The following is a 13,579-nucleotide window of genomic DNA, read 5'->3' as shown; positions in this document are numbered from 1 at the left end:
CTCTCTTTCTCCCTCTCTCTCCTCTCTCTCTTTCTCCCTTTCTCTCCTCTCTCTCTTTTCTTTTTTTAGAGTCCCTCTCTCCCTGGGAAGAAGTGGGAGGTTGAGTCCTGGTCAGGGTAGAGGGAACAGCAGGCTGAGCAGCTGCAGCCGTGGCTGTAGCCACCGAGGGAGAGGAGGAGGAAGCCGATTCCGTAGGTAGGAGACCAGACAGAATCAGCTTATTCCTCCTATCCCTCGGGGTCCGGAGGTTAAAGCCTGTGCAATTTGGCAGCCCGATGACAAATGCGGTACCCTCAGGCAGAGGACACACTGAGTGTGGCCATCCACTGGGGAAAGCTTATGGCCACACTCAGTGCACTTAGAAAAGATGGCCTTTGGGGCCTCGGCCATGATTTCCAACAAAAAACACACACACGCGCCCACACAAACACCTAAGGGAAAAGGGGGGGCCTACTAGGCTTTAAACTATGAGGGAATGGTAAATCTCAGGGGTTTAAACTAAGAAATTAAACTATCCACACACATCAAAAAACTAAGAAGATTTTGACAAAAAATCTACTTACAACTCTCCTAAACCCTAGGAGCTCAAGAAACTCGTGCTTGACAAAGCCGCGGCAATCTGAGGATTGGAAGGAGGTAGCAGGGTATTATGAGTAAGGGGGAGGAGCTTGGAGCTTGGATCTCTAGCTTGAAAAGCTGCCAGCTCGGATCCGATACCCACAGGTTGATGATCAAATGAAGTAACCTACTTCAGATCTGTGGTATTTTATGTAAACAATTAAAGAGGTCCCAGGGACCACAGGTGATTCACAGAGAGGAGTGACTTACGGGCAAGCATCTCTTACATATATGTATTTGTGTTTGTCTTTGTTGTCCCAGACACCTTACCCTTTTAGCCACCCTGACATTGCTTCCCAAGCAAAGTCAGAGGTGTCTGCTGTGACTGACTGCTTTGTAGAAGGAGAGGAGAAGAGTAAATCTGGATTCAGGGATATTTGATGTCTCCACCAAGTGATTTCTCTTCTCAAAAATCCCAGAACTGGAATCTGAAAAGATAATGAGTGTATATGCTGGGATCAAAGATACTTCAGATACCACTACATCTTTGTCATGTGGAGTCTTGCAAAAGGTATCATGAAAATAACTGAGGCCATACTACTCAGAATCCTGAGGTATTCCCTCACAGAGACTGAAGACTGTGTGAAAAAAAAAACCTTGGAATAGATACAAACATAGATCTACTTTTTCCTGTGGAAGAAAAGCTCTTTGTACTGAGGTGCCTGGCAAACATCCCAGGAGCACAATCCTGTGTGCTGGAATCAAAAAAGACTTCTGAATTTTCTCTTGGAATCCCAGTCTGTGCAGGAGACCTTTCACTAAACTGAGAGGTACTTGACACTTTGAAAAAGACTCTGCAAAAATAAGCAGATCATATAAATACAGAAAAATGTGGCTATCCTGTAGCTTGTAATGACCTATGATAGGCGCTACACACTTTGTGAACACTCTTGGAGCAGTGGACAGCCAAAAGGGTATGTCAGAGGCCTGATAATGTGGTCCAGAGACACACACAGTCTTAAGAAATGCCTTAAATTAGGATGAATAATGTGATGAGCATTGTTTAAATATAACGTTATCAAAAAACTTAAGAGGAAAAAGTAGTAACAGATTGCGAACTGAAAGCATTTTGAACTTGAGCACTATCACATGCTGGTTTAGGAAAGAAAGACTGAAAAACAACAAACGCAGAAGAAGGAGCCCAAAAAGTACTTGAAAAAACAAACAGGCCCTTGAGTGGATAACACCATAAGCTCCATACCTCACAAAGGAACCAAGCCAGTCAATGTACTAAAACCAAAAGAAGTTTATTGCCAAAAAGAAACTAGTTAAGCCCTTTCGTCTCAGTTACCAAATAGAGACTTCTTCAGAACTAAAAAACACTCTATAATCAAGTCTTTTATAGTGTAAGATGAATTGAATGATTAACTTCACATCAATTAATTCACTTATCATTATTTACAGACATATATACATAAAATATTGATACAGTTTAACCACTAAAATGACTAAAAGCTACATTGATAAATATTACTTTATTAGTCTATATATGATATTTATTATATGAATTGTCATAATTCTAGAGCTCTCTTTTTAATAACAGGGGTCAGGGAGAGATACTCATTAATACCTGGTGGTATATTGGACTGCAATTTAATAATCCAGTACAAATCTCTTAGCTCTAAGGAAAGTTCCCACCACCCACCCATAGGTTGTGTTGGTACTTGTTCCAGGATGACAAACATGAAACTTGTAAATTCCTGACACTGAAGTGAATATTTGTATAGTGAATTATTGATATTCCCCTATGAAATTGCATAAAGGTGTTCATAAATCCTGGTTTTGAACTTTCTGTTTTCCCTATATAGTAACCTCCACAGGTCTGGCAAATTGAAATATATACCAGATCTTTGATATTACAGTTACCTTTCACCAAGTTAACTTTATACCCAACATCCCTTAAAATGATGTTATTAGACTCTTGTAAATGAACCAAAGTTTTGTTTACAAGATGGGTAAAAAACTGAAATTGTTACTCGAGCAACCTATCAACCGTACATCCCTTCCTGACAAAGGTACTACTAAATGTCGTGTTTACAGACAATGTCATTATATCTTAGAATCTAATAACATAATTTTAAGGGATGTTGGATATAAAGTTAACTTAGTGAAAGGTAACTGTAACACCAAGGGTCTGGTGTATATTTCAGTTTGCCAGATCTGTGGAGGTTACTATATAGGGAAAACAGAAAGGAAGTTCAAAACCAGGATTTCTGAACACCTTTACGCAATTTCAAAAGGGAATATCAATAATTCATTATACAAACATTCACTTCAGTGTCAGGAATTTACAAGTTTTAAGTTTGCCATCCTGGAACAAGTACCAGCACAACCTAGGGGTGGATGGTGGGAACTTTCCTTAGAGCTAAGAGAATTGTACTGGATTATTAAATTGCAGTCCAATATACAACCAGGCGTTAATGCATATCTCTCCTTGACCCCTGTTATTAAAAACAGAGCTCTAGAATTATGACAATTCATATAATAAATATTGTATATAGACTAATAATGTAATATTTATCGGTGTTGCTTTTACTCATTTTAGTGGTTAAACTGTATGAATATTTTGTGTGTATATGTCTAAATATTGATAAGATGTGAATTAACTGATGGGAAGTTAATCATTCAATTCATTTTACACTATAAAAGACTTGATTATAGTGTGTTTTTTTAATTCTGAAGAGGTCTCTATTTAGTAACCGAGACGAAAGCGCTTAACTGGTTTCTTTTTGATAATAAACATCTTTTGGTTTTAGTACATTGACTGGCTTGGTTCCTTCATGAGGTATGGAGTTTATGGTGTGATCCACTCAAGGGTTTGTTTTTTTAGGAAAGAAAGATCCAGAGCTAGTCGCCAGACATTTTCTTTATTTGGCACTAAAAATATTCTTGAATAAAAACCTTTTTCCTAACTGGAACTCTTTCAATTACCCCCTGAGACAGTGTGTGCTGTAGGACAGGAGGAAATAAAGGGGTTTGGTCTGGTGCATGTGTAATAATTTGCTGGAAAGGAGGAATTTCTTCCTAATGCCATCTGATTCTGTAACCTTGCTGAATCAGCCTCAGAACCCATTTGTCTAAAAACAATCAGTTGTCAAAGAAATGCAGATTCAGACTTTCTGGAAAGGATAAGCGACAGCCTGGGTGGGAAGGTGGACAAGGTGCCTTATACAGTCATTCTGCATTATTTGACTGACCTTTGTTTGGCCGGGGTGGGGTCTGCTTTCTTTCAGGAACACACTGGCATTTTTTTTAATGTCTGCTTACCAACACTTTGCTGTGACTGAGTATTTTGTTTGTCAACATTGGACGAGGGAGCAGAAATTCCCTTGGAAAATTTAAAAAACAAGGGATGAAATCAGAGATTCCCTGTATCAGCTTACCCCTCTCATCATATTTTTTGATAACATCTGCAGTGGAGAGGCCAGAAACAATGTTTATTCAGAAGAGAATTTTAAATCTCATTTTTTACATCTTTAGAGAAGTTCTGAGAAAGTAGCTAGGCAAACCACACCAACACAGTATCAGTGGCAGAAGCCCTGGATGCATTATCTAGAGTCATATACACACTTCAAGCAATCAGTAATGACCAGAGAAATGGAAGAATTTAAACCACACACACAGCAGATATTTCTCTTACTTTCACAGTTAGAATAAACTTTTAACATACATCAGCCTGCCAATTCAAAATTCTAAAAATTAGACACACATTTTCCCCAAACAATTGTTTTACTACATTTGACTGAAGGTGAAGGATTAGAATTAACAAAATGCTTGGCAACAGCTGGATGGGTCAGGTCTGGGAAGAGTATAAAATAAGCTTGAAAGACAAAAGAATTTTGTACATTCTGATTCCTTTGGTACAGCAAGCTGACTGTCATGAAAGCATAGGCCGTGATAAACACATCCTCCAATGCTGACAGCACTGGGGGGATGGTGAAGGTTCTGGGAATTCCATTTGTAACGGTTCGTAGTGTTTTCTGAGGGACTGAAAAAATCTCAATGTTCACCTACTATAAACAGTGACACATTCTGGAAATAGTCACAAAAAAGGAGAAAAAAAATGTATGTGTTCTATTGCATTTCTCTCTTGATTCAGTTCCTTGAATCGGTCAGAAAACAGGAATCCCTTTTTTGCTTTACCAGACACACCTTATAAGACAGGTTAATAGCCTTTAGAAGATCCAAGCCAGGCACAATAAACTAGTTCTCTCAGGTGGAACTGGTGGAGGAAAAGATAAATGTTTCTTTCTCTGTTTCTTTTTAACAACTAAATTGGGCAAATAGGTTTATCAATGACAGCAGAAGCTAAACCAGGGACAGGCACAACATGCTGGCTAAGCAGGGGCACCTTCCTTCCCCTTCTCCCAAGACTGACAGGAGTAGCTCTACCTTGCCCACTGAGGGGACCCAACAGCCACAGAGGACGTGGCTAACCCCCAGTCCATAGTGGCTGTATGGACAAAACCAGTGGAATCCAATGAAAAAGATGAGTGGTTTGAGAAACCATCTTTGGCCAGAGAAGTGTTATCCACCTGAGGCAAATTGTTAGCTTGGTGCGGTTACATACAATGTTTAGTTAACTTTCTTTTAGTGGATGAAAGAAGGACAGCTTTACAGTGGTAGTTCATCCAATGGTCAAACGAAAATGGTGTCTCTTTCCCCTCAGAATTTAAACAGCACAAACCAAAATATATAAAAGTACTTAAAATGAACCTACTTTGCCAGCCCCCAAAATTTAAACATACTTTCTCTATAGAAAAAGATAGTTTTAGAATGTTTTAAACTTTAAAACTGTCTGAAACAAAAGTGTGCTCCTGTTTAAAAGGGGCTATATCATTTCATCGAAAGCTTAATTCAGTGAATCACTATTCATCAAACCATATTCAGTGAAAGCTCAATTGAGCAAATGATCGATTCAATGAAAAATTTCCTGGGGAACATTGTGGTTGACCATCATCAGGGGATTTGACCTTTTCTCCACTGTAGTGCGATCTCAGAGTTAGTCTACATAGTTGGGAGTGGGGTGGGGGCGAAGCATCCCACTTTGCAGGGTTTTAAATTTCGTTGCATTTGTTCCAGGTGTTAACTGGCCTACTAAGTTTTTTCCCTAGAAAATGTTTGGCTGGAACAGTCATTCACTTAACTGAGCTTTCGCTGATCTGAGATTGATGATTAGCGATCCACTCAATTAAGCTTTCAATGAAGTAATATAGACCCATTTAAAAGTATTGTGAAGTTACATGACACAACAAAAATACATATCCCTAGCTGAAAAATACTTTCCTAAAAAGGAAAATGAATATAAATAATAAATATAAAATGTGGAACGTTTTACTTGAAAGGGAACTCATCTGTCCAGCAATGGAAAAGCCCAAGCCGACTGTCGACCCTCAAAAGCCTGCACAGGAATGCTCTCTTCAGCACCAGGAAAGCTCTGAAGGGCTTTGTGCCCAACTCTGTCTTTTAGTCATTTCAGCTCAAGCTCTCTGTTTGGGAACCTGGAAGGTGTTCTGGAGCTTTGGAAGCTGAATGGCTGTTATATCCTTTCCAGGATGTAACCCATATAGTTTACTAAGCTATTACAGCAGTGATCAATATAAAAAGCCTTACCTACTCCATCAAAGTAGACTTTCCAACATTGTTATACAGAGTTATTAAACCTTTTGGAAAAGGAAGCACAGATGTAAGTCACTCACCAATCCAGCCAGCTCCAGGAACCTCAAAATCCTTTTATCATCAGGAGAACCTGTAAAAAACTATTACATTTACTGACAAGAAAATAATTCATGTGCAAATTGACAATGCCTTACCTTAAACTGCTAAAGTCTCCAAATGAGACACACAATTGTACTACATTTATATCCTAAGGTCCACAAAAGAAAAGGAACAGGTGCAATGCATTATTTTAATTTTTTGGTTCTATGGTAAATGCTAATTTGCAACTAAAACAAGTTAGCTTGCTCCCTCCGTTGTACACAAATACTTTATACAATTTACTTTTCAAGCTACTGTTTGAGTACATATCATATACCCAATAATTTTTAGTAACCTATTTAATCTGGTGAACTTGACAGGGGAGTAAAGTACGGTTGTGTACACTTACCATAAATGTAGATGTTCGAGTGTCTTCACTGTTGCAGTCATGACTGTAGGGTTCTCCCCTGCCGGCAGGCAGTCCTCGGTCGGCCAGAATCCCACAGTCTGGGTCCGGCATCGGCTGTTCAGCCATGCTCCCTGACGTCAGAGTGCCAGGAGTACAAAACTGACAGCCGACGCCATGTTCTCCAGTTTTTCTTGCCCCAGATGTCAGGAGTCCCAAAATGAATAAGGTCCTATAACCTTTGCAAATACACCTCAGAAGAATGGAGGAAAAAGGAACCACACAAAAGTAAAAATAAGAGGGGACAGGAGGGAGGGAAACCCAGATTGCAACAGTGAAGACACTCGAACATCTACATTTATGGTAAGTGTACACAACTGTACTATGTTCATCGTGTTTCACTGTTGCAGTCATGACTGTAGGGTAGAATCCCAAAGCAGAATGAAAGGGAGGTGGTCATAAAGAAGAAGGGGCAGTTAAAAGGCCCTGCAAGACTGCAGAAGCAAAGCCTGCCCTAGACTTAGAGTAGAGAGGTAAACTGTAGTGCTTTGAAAAAGTATGCACTGAACTCCAAGTTGCAGCTTCCAAAATGTCTTTGGTAGGAACTCCCCTGAGGAAGGCAGCGGAAGTGGCAGCAGCTCTGGTGGAATGAGTACGTATACTCCCTAGGATTTGCTTTCCATGGTGTGAATAACAAAATCTGATTCCATGAGCAATCCATTTAGAAATGGTCTGTTTTGAAATGGCTTTACCTTGGCAACTTGAAGCATAAGAAACAAACAATTGCTCTGATTTTCTGATGTCCTTGGTTCTGTCCAGGTAAAAACGTAGTTGTCTGTGTACATCCAAGGAATGTAAGATCCTTTTCCCTTTACTTTGAGGAGTAGGGAAAAAAGTTGGCAAGTGAATAGTTTGATTTAAAGCCACTTTGGAAACCACCTTAGGCATGAAAGTAGGATTAGTCCTTAAAGACACCCTGTCTTGATGAAAAATAATATAAGGTTCTACAGCCATAAGAGCCTGCAACTCTGAAACTCTCCTGGCAGAGGTCAGAGCTAAGAGGATGGCTGTTTTCCAAGATAAAAACCTGATGTCAGAAGAAGCAGCAGGCTCAAAAGGAGGCAAGGTGAGCTTTTCCAAAACATAGTTGAGATCCCAAGCAGGAATAGGAGGAGATCTAGGAGGTCTTAAGTTATTAGCTCCTCTGAGAAACTGTCTCATGAGCTGGTGGGAAAAGATTGGAGGATCTGTATTATAATGACTGGAAATAGCAGAGGCATGTATCTTAATGGAAGGGAAAGAGAGACCCTTATGTAAGAGATCCGTCAGGTAAAGTAAAATCAAAGGAATGTTAGGAAGAAGAGGATTAGAATCCTGAGCCTGCATCCATGAACAAAATCTTTTCCATTTTCCTGCATAAGATTTCCTAGTGCTAGGACGTCTGGCTTCTAAAATGACATCCATAACCTGCTTGGGTAGGAGAGAATGTATCAAAGACCCTGGATTAACCAGGCCGCCAGGCTGAGAGTTCTGACATGGGAGTGCAGAACCTGACCCTGATGCTGGGACAGAAGGTTCGGAGTCTGTGGCAAAACACAAGGGGGCTCCAGACATAGGTTTTTCAGAGTTGGGTACCAAAACTGTCGAGGCCAATTTAGGGCCAACAAGATTATCATCTTGGGCTTGTCCTGTTTGATCTTTAATAATACCCATGGAAGAAGACGAAGAGGCAGAAAGGCATATCCCAAGAGGTTTCTCCAACTGAATGATAGTGCATCCACTTTCCAAGCTTGTTCGTGGAAAGTCCTGGTGTAAAAAATCTGTAGTTGATGATTGAGGTGGGATGCAAAGAGGTCTATGTGAGGACATCACCAGACTGCTGTTATCATCCTGAATATTTCGGTGTCCAGCATCCACTCGTGTGGGTCCAAAAGGTTTCTGCTCAGACTGTCTGCCAGGAAGTTTTGCTTCCCTGGTAGAAACTGAGCTTGAAGGTCCAGATTGCAAGCTAGAGCTGTGTTCCATAGATCCATGGCTAGTCTGCAAAGGAGGTAGGAATGAGATCCCCCTTGCTTGTTTATGTACCGCATAACTGTGGTGTTGTCTGTCCGTATTAGTAGTTGTCCTGGTTGTAGAAGATTCCTGAAGGCCATTAGAGCTTTCTGAACGGCTAACATTTCCTTTAAATTGATATGCAGGTTCTTCTGATCCTTTGTCCAAAGACCCTGCAGACAGTTGCCCTGAAAATGGGCTCCCCAAGCATAATCCGAGGCGTCCGTGGTCAGAATCTGAGTGGCAGGAGGCAGACAGAAGGGTTTCCCTTTGTTTAGAGTGCATGCCCTGGACCACCAAAGAAATTCCTTTTGAAGGCAAGGCAGGACGGAGATCAGTATGTCTAAACTGTGGCAATGCTGAGACCATACACTTTTTATGTACCACTGTATTTTCCTTATGTGTAGTCTTGCATATGGTACGAGAAGGATGCAGGAGGCCATGTAACCCAAAGCCTGCAGGAATCTCCTTGCAGATAGCGGAGTTAAAGTTGCCAAGGTTTTGAAAATTGAAGCCGGCTGTAATTGTTTTTCGGATGTCAGAAATGCCATCTGGGTTGTGGTGTTTAGAAGAGCACCCAGAAAAGTTATCTGCTATGAGGGTGTCAAATTTGACTTTTTTATGTTTACAGAGAATCCCAGGAACTTGAGGAGGTTCTGTACAAACTCTAGATGCTGGTGTAAGACATCCTTGCTGTCTGCCTGAATTAGACAATCGTCCAGATAAGGGTAAATTTGAATTCCCTTGAGTCTGCAGTAAGCTACTACTGGAGCCAGGCATTTGGTGAAGACCCTGGGCGCAGTAGACAATCCAAAGGGCAGCGCAGAGAATTGAAAGTGCCTCGATCCGGCCTTGAACCTGAGGTATTTTCTGCGTTCCTGCCTGATGGGAATGTGTAAATATGCCTCCTTTAAATCCAAAGTTACCATCCACGCATCTTTGGATAGCATTGGAAGTAGCTGCTGTAGAGTAAGCATCTTGAATTTTGGAATCTCTAGAAAGGTGTTCAAGACTGACAGATCCAGAATGGGTCTCCATGAGTTTTGCTTCCTGGGGACTAGAAAGAGCCTTGAGTAAAATCCTTGTCCCATCTCTGAAAGTGGAACCAGTTCTATGGCTTTCATAGCCAAAAGAGCTTCCACCTGGTTTAAGACCTCTGTCCACTGATGTTTTGGAAGGTCTGGCCATCCGCTTGGCCTTGGCAGGGTATGAAAATGGAATTTGTAACCTCTTAAAACCACATCCAGAACCCACTTGTCTTGGGTTATATGAATCCAATTTTGATAAAAAAGAGAGAGTTTTCCTCCGAGGGGGGCTTCCAGGCAAGAAGTTCCTGCAGCCCAACAGAGGGAGTCATTGAGTTTGTTTCCTATTAGTTTGTGACCTATCCTCTCCTCCCCTAGGGGTGGAAGCAGTCCACTGTCTTGGTCTATAAGAAGCTTGTGTTTGAGGCCTTCCTCTGGAGCATCTATATCTACCCCTCTGAGGCCTGTCTGAAGTGGGAAAGGACCAATTTTTAGAAGGCCAATTCCTGCTAAATCTTGGTGGCTGTACTTGTAAGAAATCTTTAACTGTTTGCATGGATTTCGCCTTATCCTCCATCTTTTTAATCACCTCTTCAGCTTTTGATGCAAATAAAACATTATGCTGAACAGGAGCATCCAATAATTTAGCTTTTACTTATTCCGGCAAATTTTGTTCCTTTAGCCATGCATGCCTTCTAATGACTGTGCCGGAGGCAGCAGCCCTACAAGAAGCCACCAAGGCATCAAATCCACAGTGTAAACCATGCTTCCCAACTTGTTCAGTGGCATGCAATAAGTCATGTAATTCCTTATCATCTGCACAGGCAGAAATGGAAGTAAGCTTTTGTTTTAAAACAGACAAGAGAAATTGCTGGTATTTCAGCATATGAAACTGACAGTTTAAAGCCCTAATGGACAAAGTAGCAGAAGTGTACACTTTTTTGCCCCATCTTTCTAAAGATCTAAAATCCTTTTCAGTGGGAATGGGGTTTTTGGCAGAAGCGGCCTTAACTCCCTTAGGACCCTGAGAAATGGTTTCAGGGTCAGCAGAAGGGTTCTTGTATAAAAACTGGTGGGAATCAGGAACCCTGTAATATCTATCAGGCTTAACAGGAGCAGGAGGAAAAGAGTCAGGGGTTAAGTTAGCCTCCGAAAAAGCATCATCCACAATATCCAAAACAGGAGGAATAGCCAGGGGTCTATGTTGGGGGAGAAGAAGAAAATCCGTTAGTCTTTTCTTGGATTCCGAATACTCCTGTCCTTCCCAGTGGAAATGTTCCCTCATTTCATGCAAAGTTTCTCCAAAAGAAAAATCCTCAGGGGGAGAAGCTGAAGGAATGGATTCCTCAGCATCAGAATCCTCATAAGGAGGGAAAGAATATTCCTGATCAGAAGAAGAAACTGAAGAAACAGAAGCCTGATCAGAGGAATCATAATAAACATCCTGCCTTGGCCTTTTATCTGGAGGGGGATGTGAACCCCTAATCATAGTAAGTAAATCCTCCGCCATCTTGAGTAACTGTTTCTGTGACTTGGGAGCCGGTTCAGAAGAGGACTTTGTTGCAGTCTTTGATTTAGAAGGAGTCTTTGCCTTTGTCTTTGGCTTTGCCTTTATTAGAAGCTGAGTAGGCCTGAAAACCCCTTCTGAAGCCGGTAACTGCACAGCGGCTCCGGACCCAGCCGAAGGAGCATTGTCCGAAGGTCCTGCAATAGAAATATTTAAAGGCCTGGTTGGCTCCTCATGAGAGTCCGTTTCGGCCATCGGTTCTGAAATGGCCGACAGGGGCTGCAAAAGCGCCTCACTGACGATGGCCGAACCTGAAGCTGGCTACGCTTGTGCGCTATCATCAGATTTGGACCCCGGAGGCCTGTCTTTATCCTTGCGAGGTTTGTGAACTCCGGTAGCCGGAACCGTATCCGACATTTTGTAGTTAAAGTGCCTACCGAAGTAATGAAAAGCAAAATCGTACCTTTGTTTAATTGTACGTTGATTGAATCTAGCACAAAACCGACAACTAGCTACGTCGTGGTCAGGGCCTAAGCAAGGAATACAGTAAGAATGAAAATCCTTATGAGGTATTTGCTTCCCACATGAAATACAATTAACTTCTTCTGACATCGGACTGGAGCAAGAAAAAAGTTTCCCCAACGGGGTACTTAGCTTTGAGTGGAGAAGAAAGTCTTCGGACTGAAGTTTATCAGAAAAAATCATCAGGAGTCAGCCGACCGGCACTTGCGAACTGCTATCACCGCACGGCAAGAAAGACTGGAGAAGATGGCGTCAGCTGTCAGCTTTGTACTCCTGGTGCTCTGACGTCAGAGAGCATGGTTGTACAGCCGACGCCGGACCCAGACTTTGGGATTCTGGCCAACCGAGGACTGCCTGCCGGCAGGGGAGAACCCTACAGTCATGCTGCAACAGTGAAACACGATGAACATCGAAGGAGTCTGACTAATAGCAGTCCTGTCCATCCTGGTGACAAACACTCTAGACAGCAGCTGCAAATGCCAATCTTTCAAAGACTGCTATCCGAAGAGAACTGAGGGTTCACAAAACACATCATTCTCTAGGAAAGGAATAATATTGAGAATTAAAACTGCTTTTTGGGAAATTTTTAGTAATGTCTCTTTCTGTTTTTTTTTTCTTAATTTAGGGCAAAATAATCTCTTACCCAGTCCCAAAAAAAAAAAAGATGAAACATTTTAGCTTTTGCTGCCCTAGTCAGAGGCCCTCCAGGTCTTTCTGGCAATAACACCGCAAGTCTAGGATAAAGTCTTATATTAACAAGAACCTTGTTATCACAGGATTGACCTACATGGACTAGAAATTTTCTACTTTGTTTGTTTTTTGTGCTGACAACAAGAACATGTCTGCTTGAATGTTCCTAAAGGGATAGAATGAAACGGCAGACTGATAAACCTTACACAAGATAATGCTTTCATGAATACAGGAAGAAAAGCAAAACTGTGAACAGCACAAACAGTGAATATAACAGGAGGAGGAGGGAACTTCTCTGATGAATCCAAACACAGGGGTCCATATGAAATATCTGTACATAACCCTCTTTAAAGCAAGAACAGTGCATTATGGGTCCAGAAAAAAACACACTTACAAACATGTACTAAGCTATACTTTGGGCAATAAACAGACAAAGGATTGATAGGCAAGGAAGTATGTCCAACAAATGATGGCAATCATGCCAATGCATTATGCGAACATATATTAATAGTTGGAATAGGTACATACAATTTCATGAACTGGCACTGATGGATGTAGGTGATCTAAGTATTCTTATCTATTTAAAAGGAAATATACTGACTGAATCATAAACAATAAGTATATAAAAGCAGGACAAAGGACAAGCTGTTTTAATTTCTACCTTATTTTAACATATTCACACCTATAGTATGACCTCTATCTACCCTGACAAGTGCCTTGTGTGCCATAGCTCAGAATACTGTGTCTGTAACATGTGTACAGCAGTATTCTGATCTACTGACTTCAGTTTTTAAAGTATTTCTAAAGCATTTACTGATGCAGATATGTGGTCATATCATAATTCAAGTGTGCATCTGTAAATGCAGCTATTCAAAAAATGTCCTCATTGGAAATTTTAAAGAAAAATATGCTTTCTCTTTACATCAGCACACCTGACAAAAAATCCTCTTTTTCATCTCCATGTGTTCCCTGGCAGTTCAAATCATAAGCATCATATGAAAGTTAACTTTTCTATATGATTTCGTTTTTTATTGTAAAAATAATTAAAACAAAAAAAAAAAA

The 13,579-nt window shown here is 41.0% G+C and overlaps 1 protein-coding gene across 4 annotated transcripts in view; it reads right to left on the bottom strand.

Moving 5' to 3' along the window:
* The window catches only part of ABCD4 (ATP binding cassette subfamily D member 4), a 1,648,172-nt gene that overhangs the window by 360,581 nt on the left and 1,274,012 nt on the right, over nt 1-13,579 (bottom strand). For all 4 annotated transcript variants that reach the window (XM_044074118.1, XM_044074117.1, XM_044074119.1 and 1 more), the window contains one exon: nt 6,318-6,367. In XM_044074118.1, the coding sequence (XP_043930053.1) occupies nt 6,318-6,367 (50 nt within the window). The remainder of the gene's footprint in view (nt 1-6,317; nt 6,368-13,579) is intronic.

This window comes from Protopterus annectens, chromosome 6.part0, assembly GCF_019279795.1.
Source record: "Protopterus annectens isolate FY-2018-M chromosome 6.part0, PAN1.0, whole genome shotgun sequence".
In the NCBI taxonomy this organism is placed as follows: Eukaryota; Metazoa; Chordata; order Ceratodontiformes; family Protopteridae; genus Protopterus; species Protopterus annectens.
Note: the sequence above shows the minus strand (reverse complement) of the source record. Positions and strands in the feature narration are given on the sequence as shown.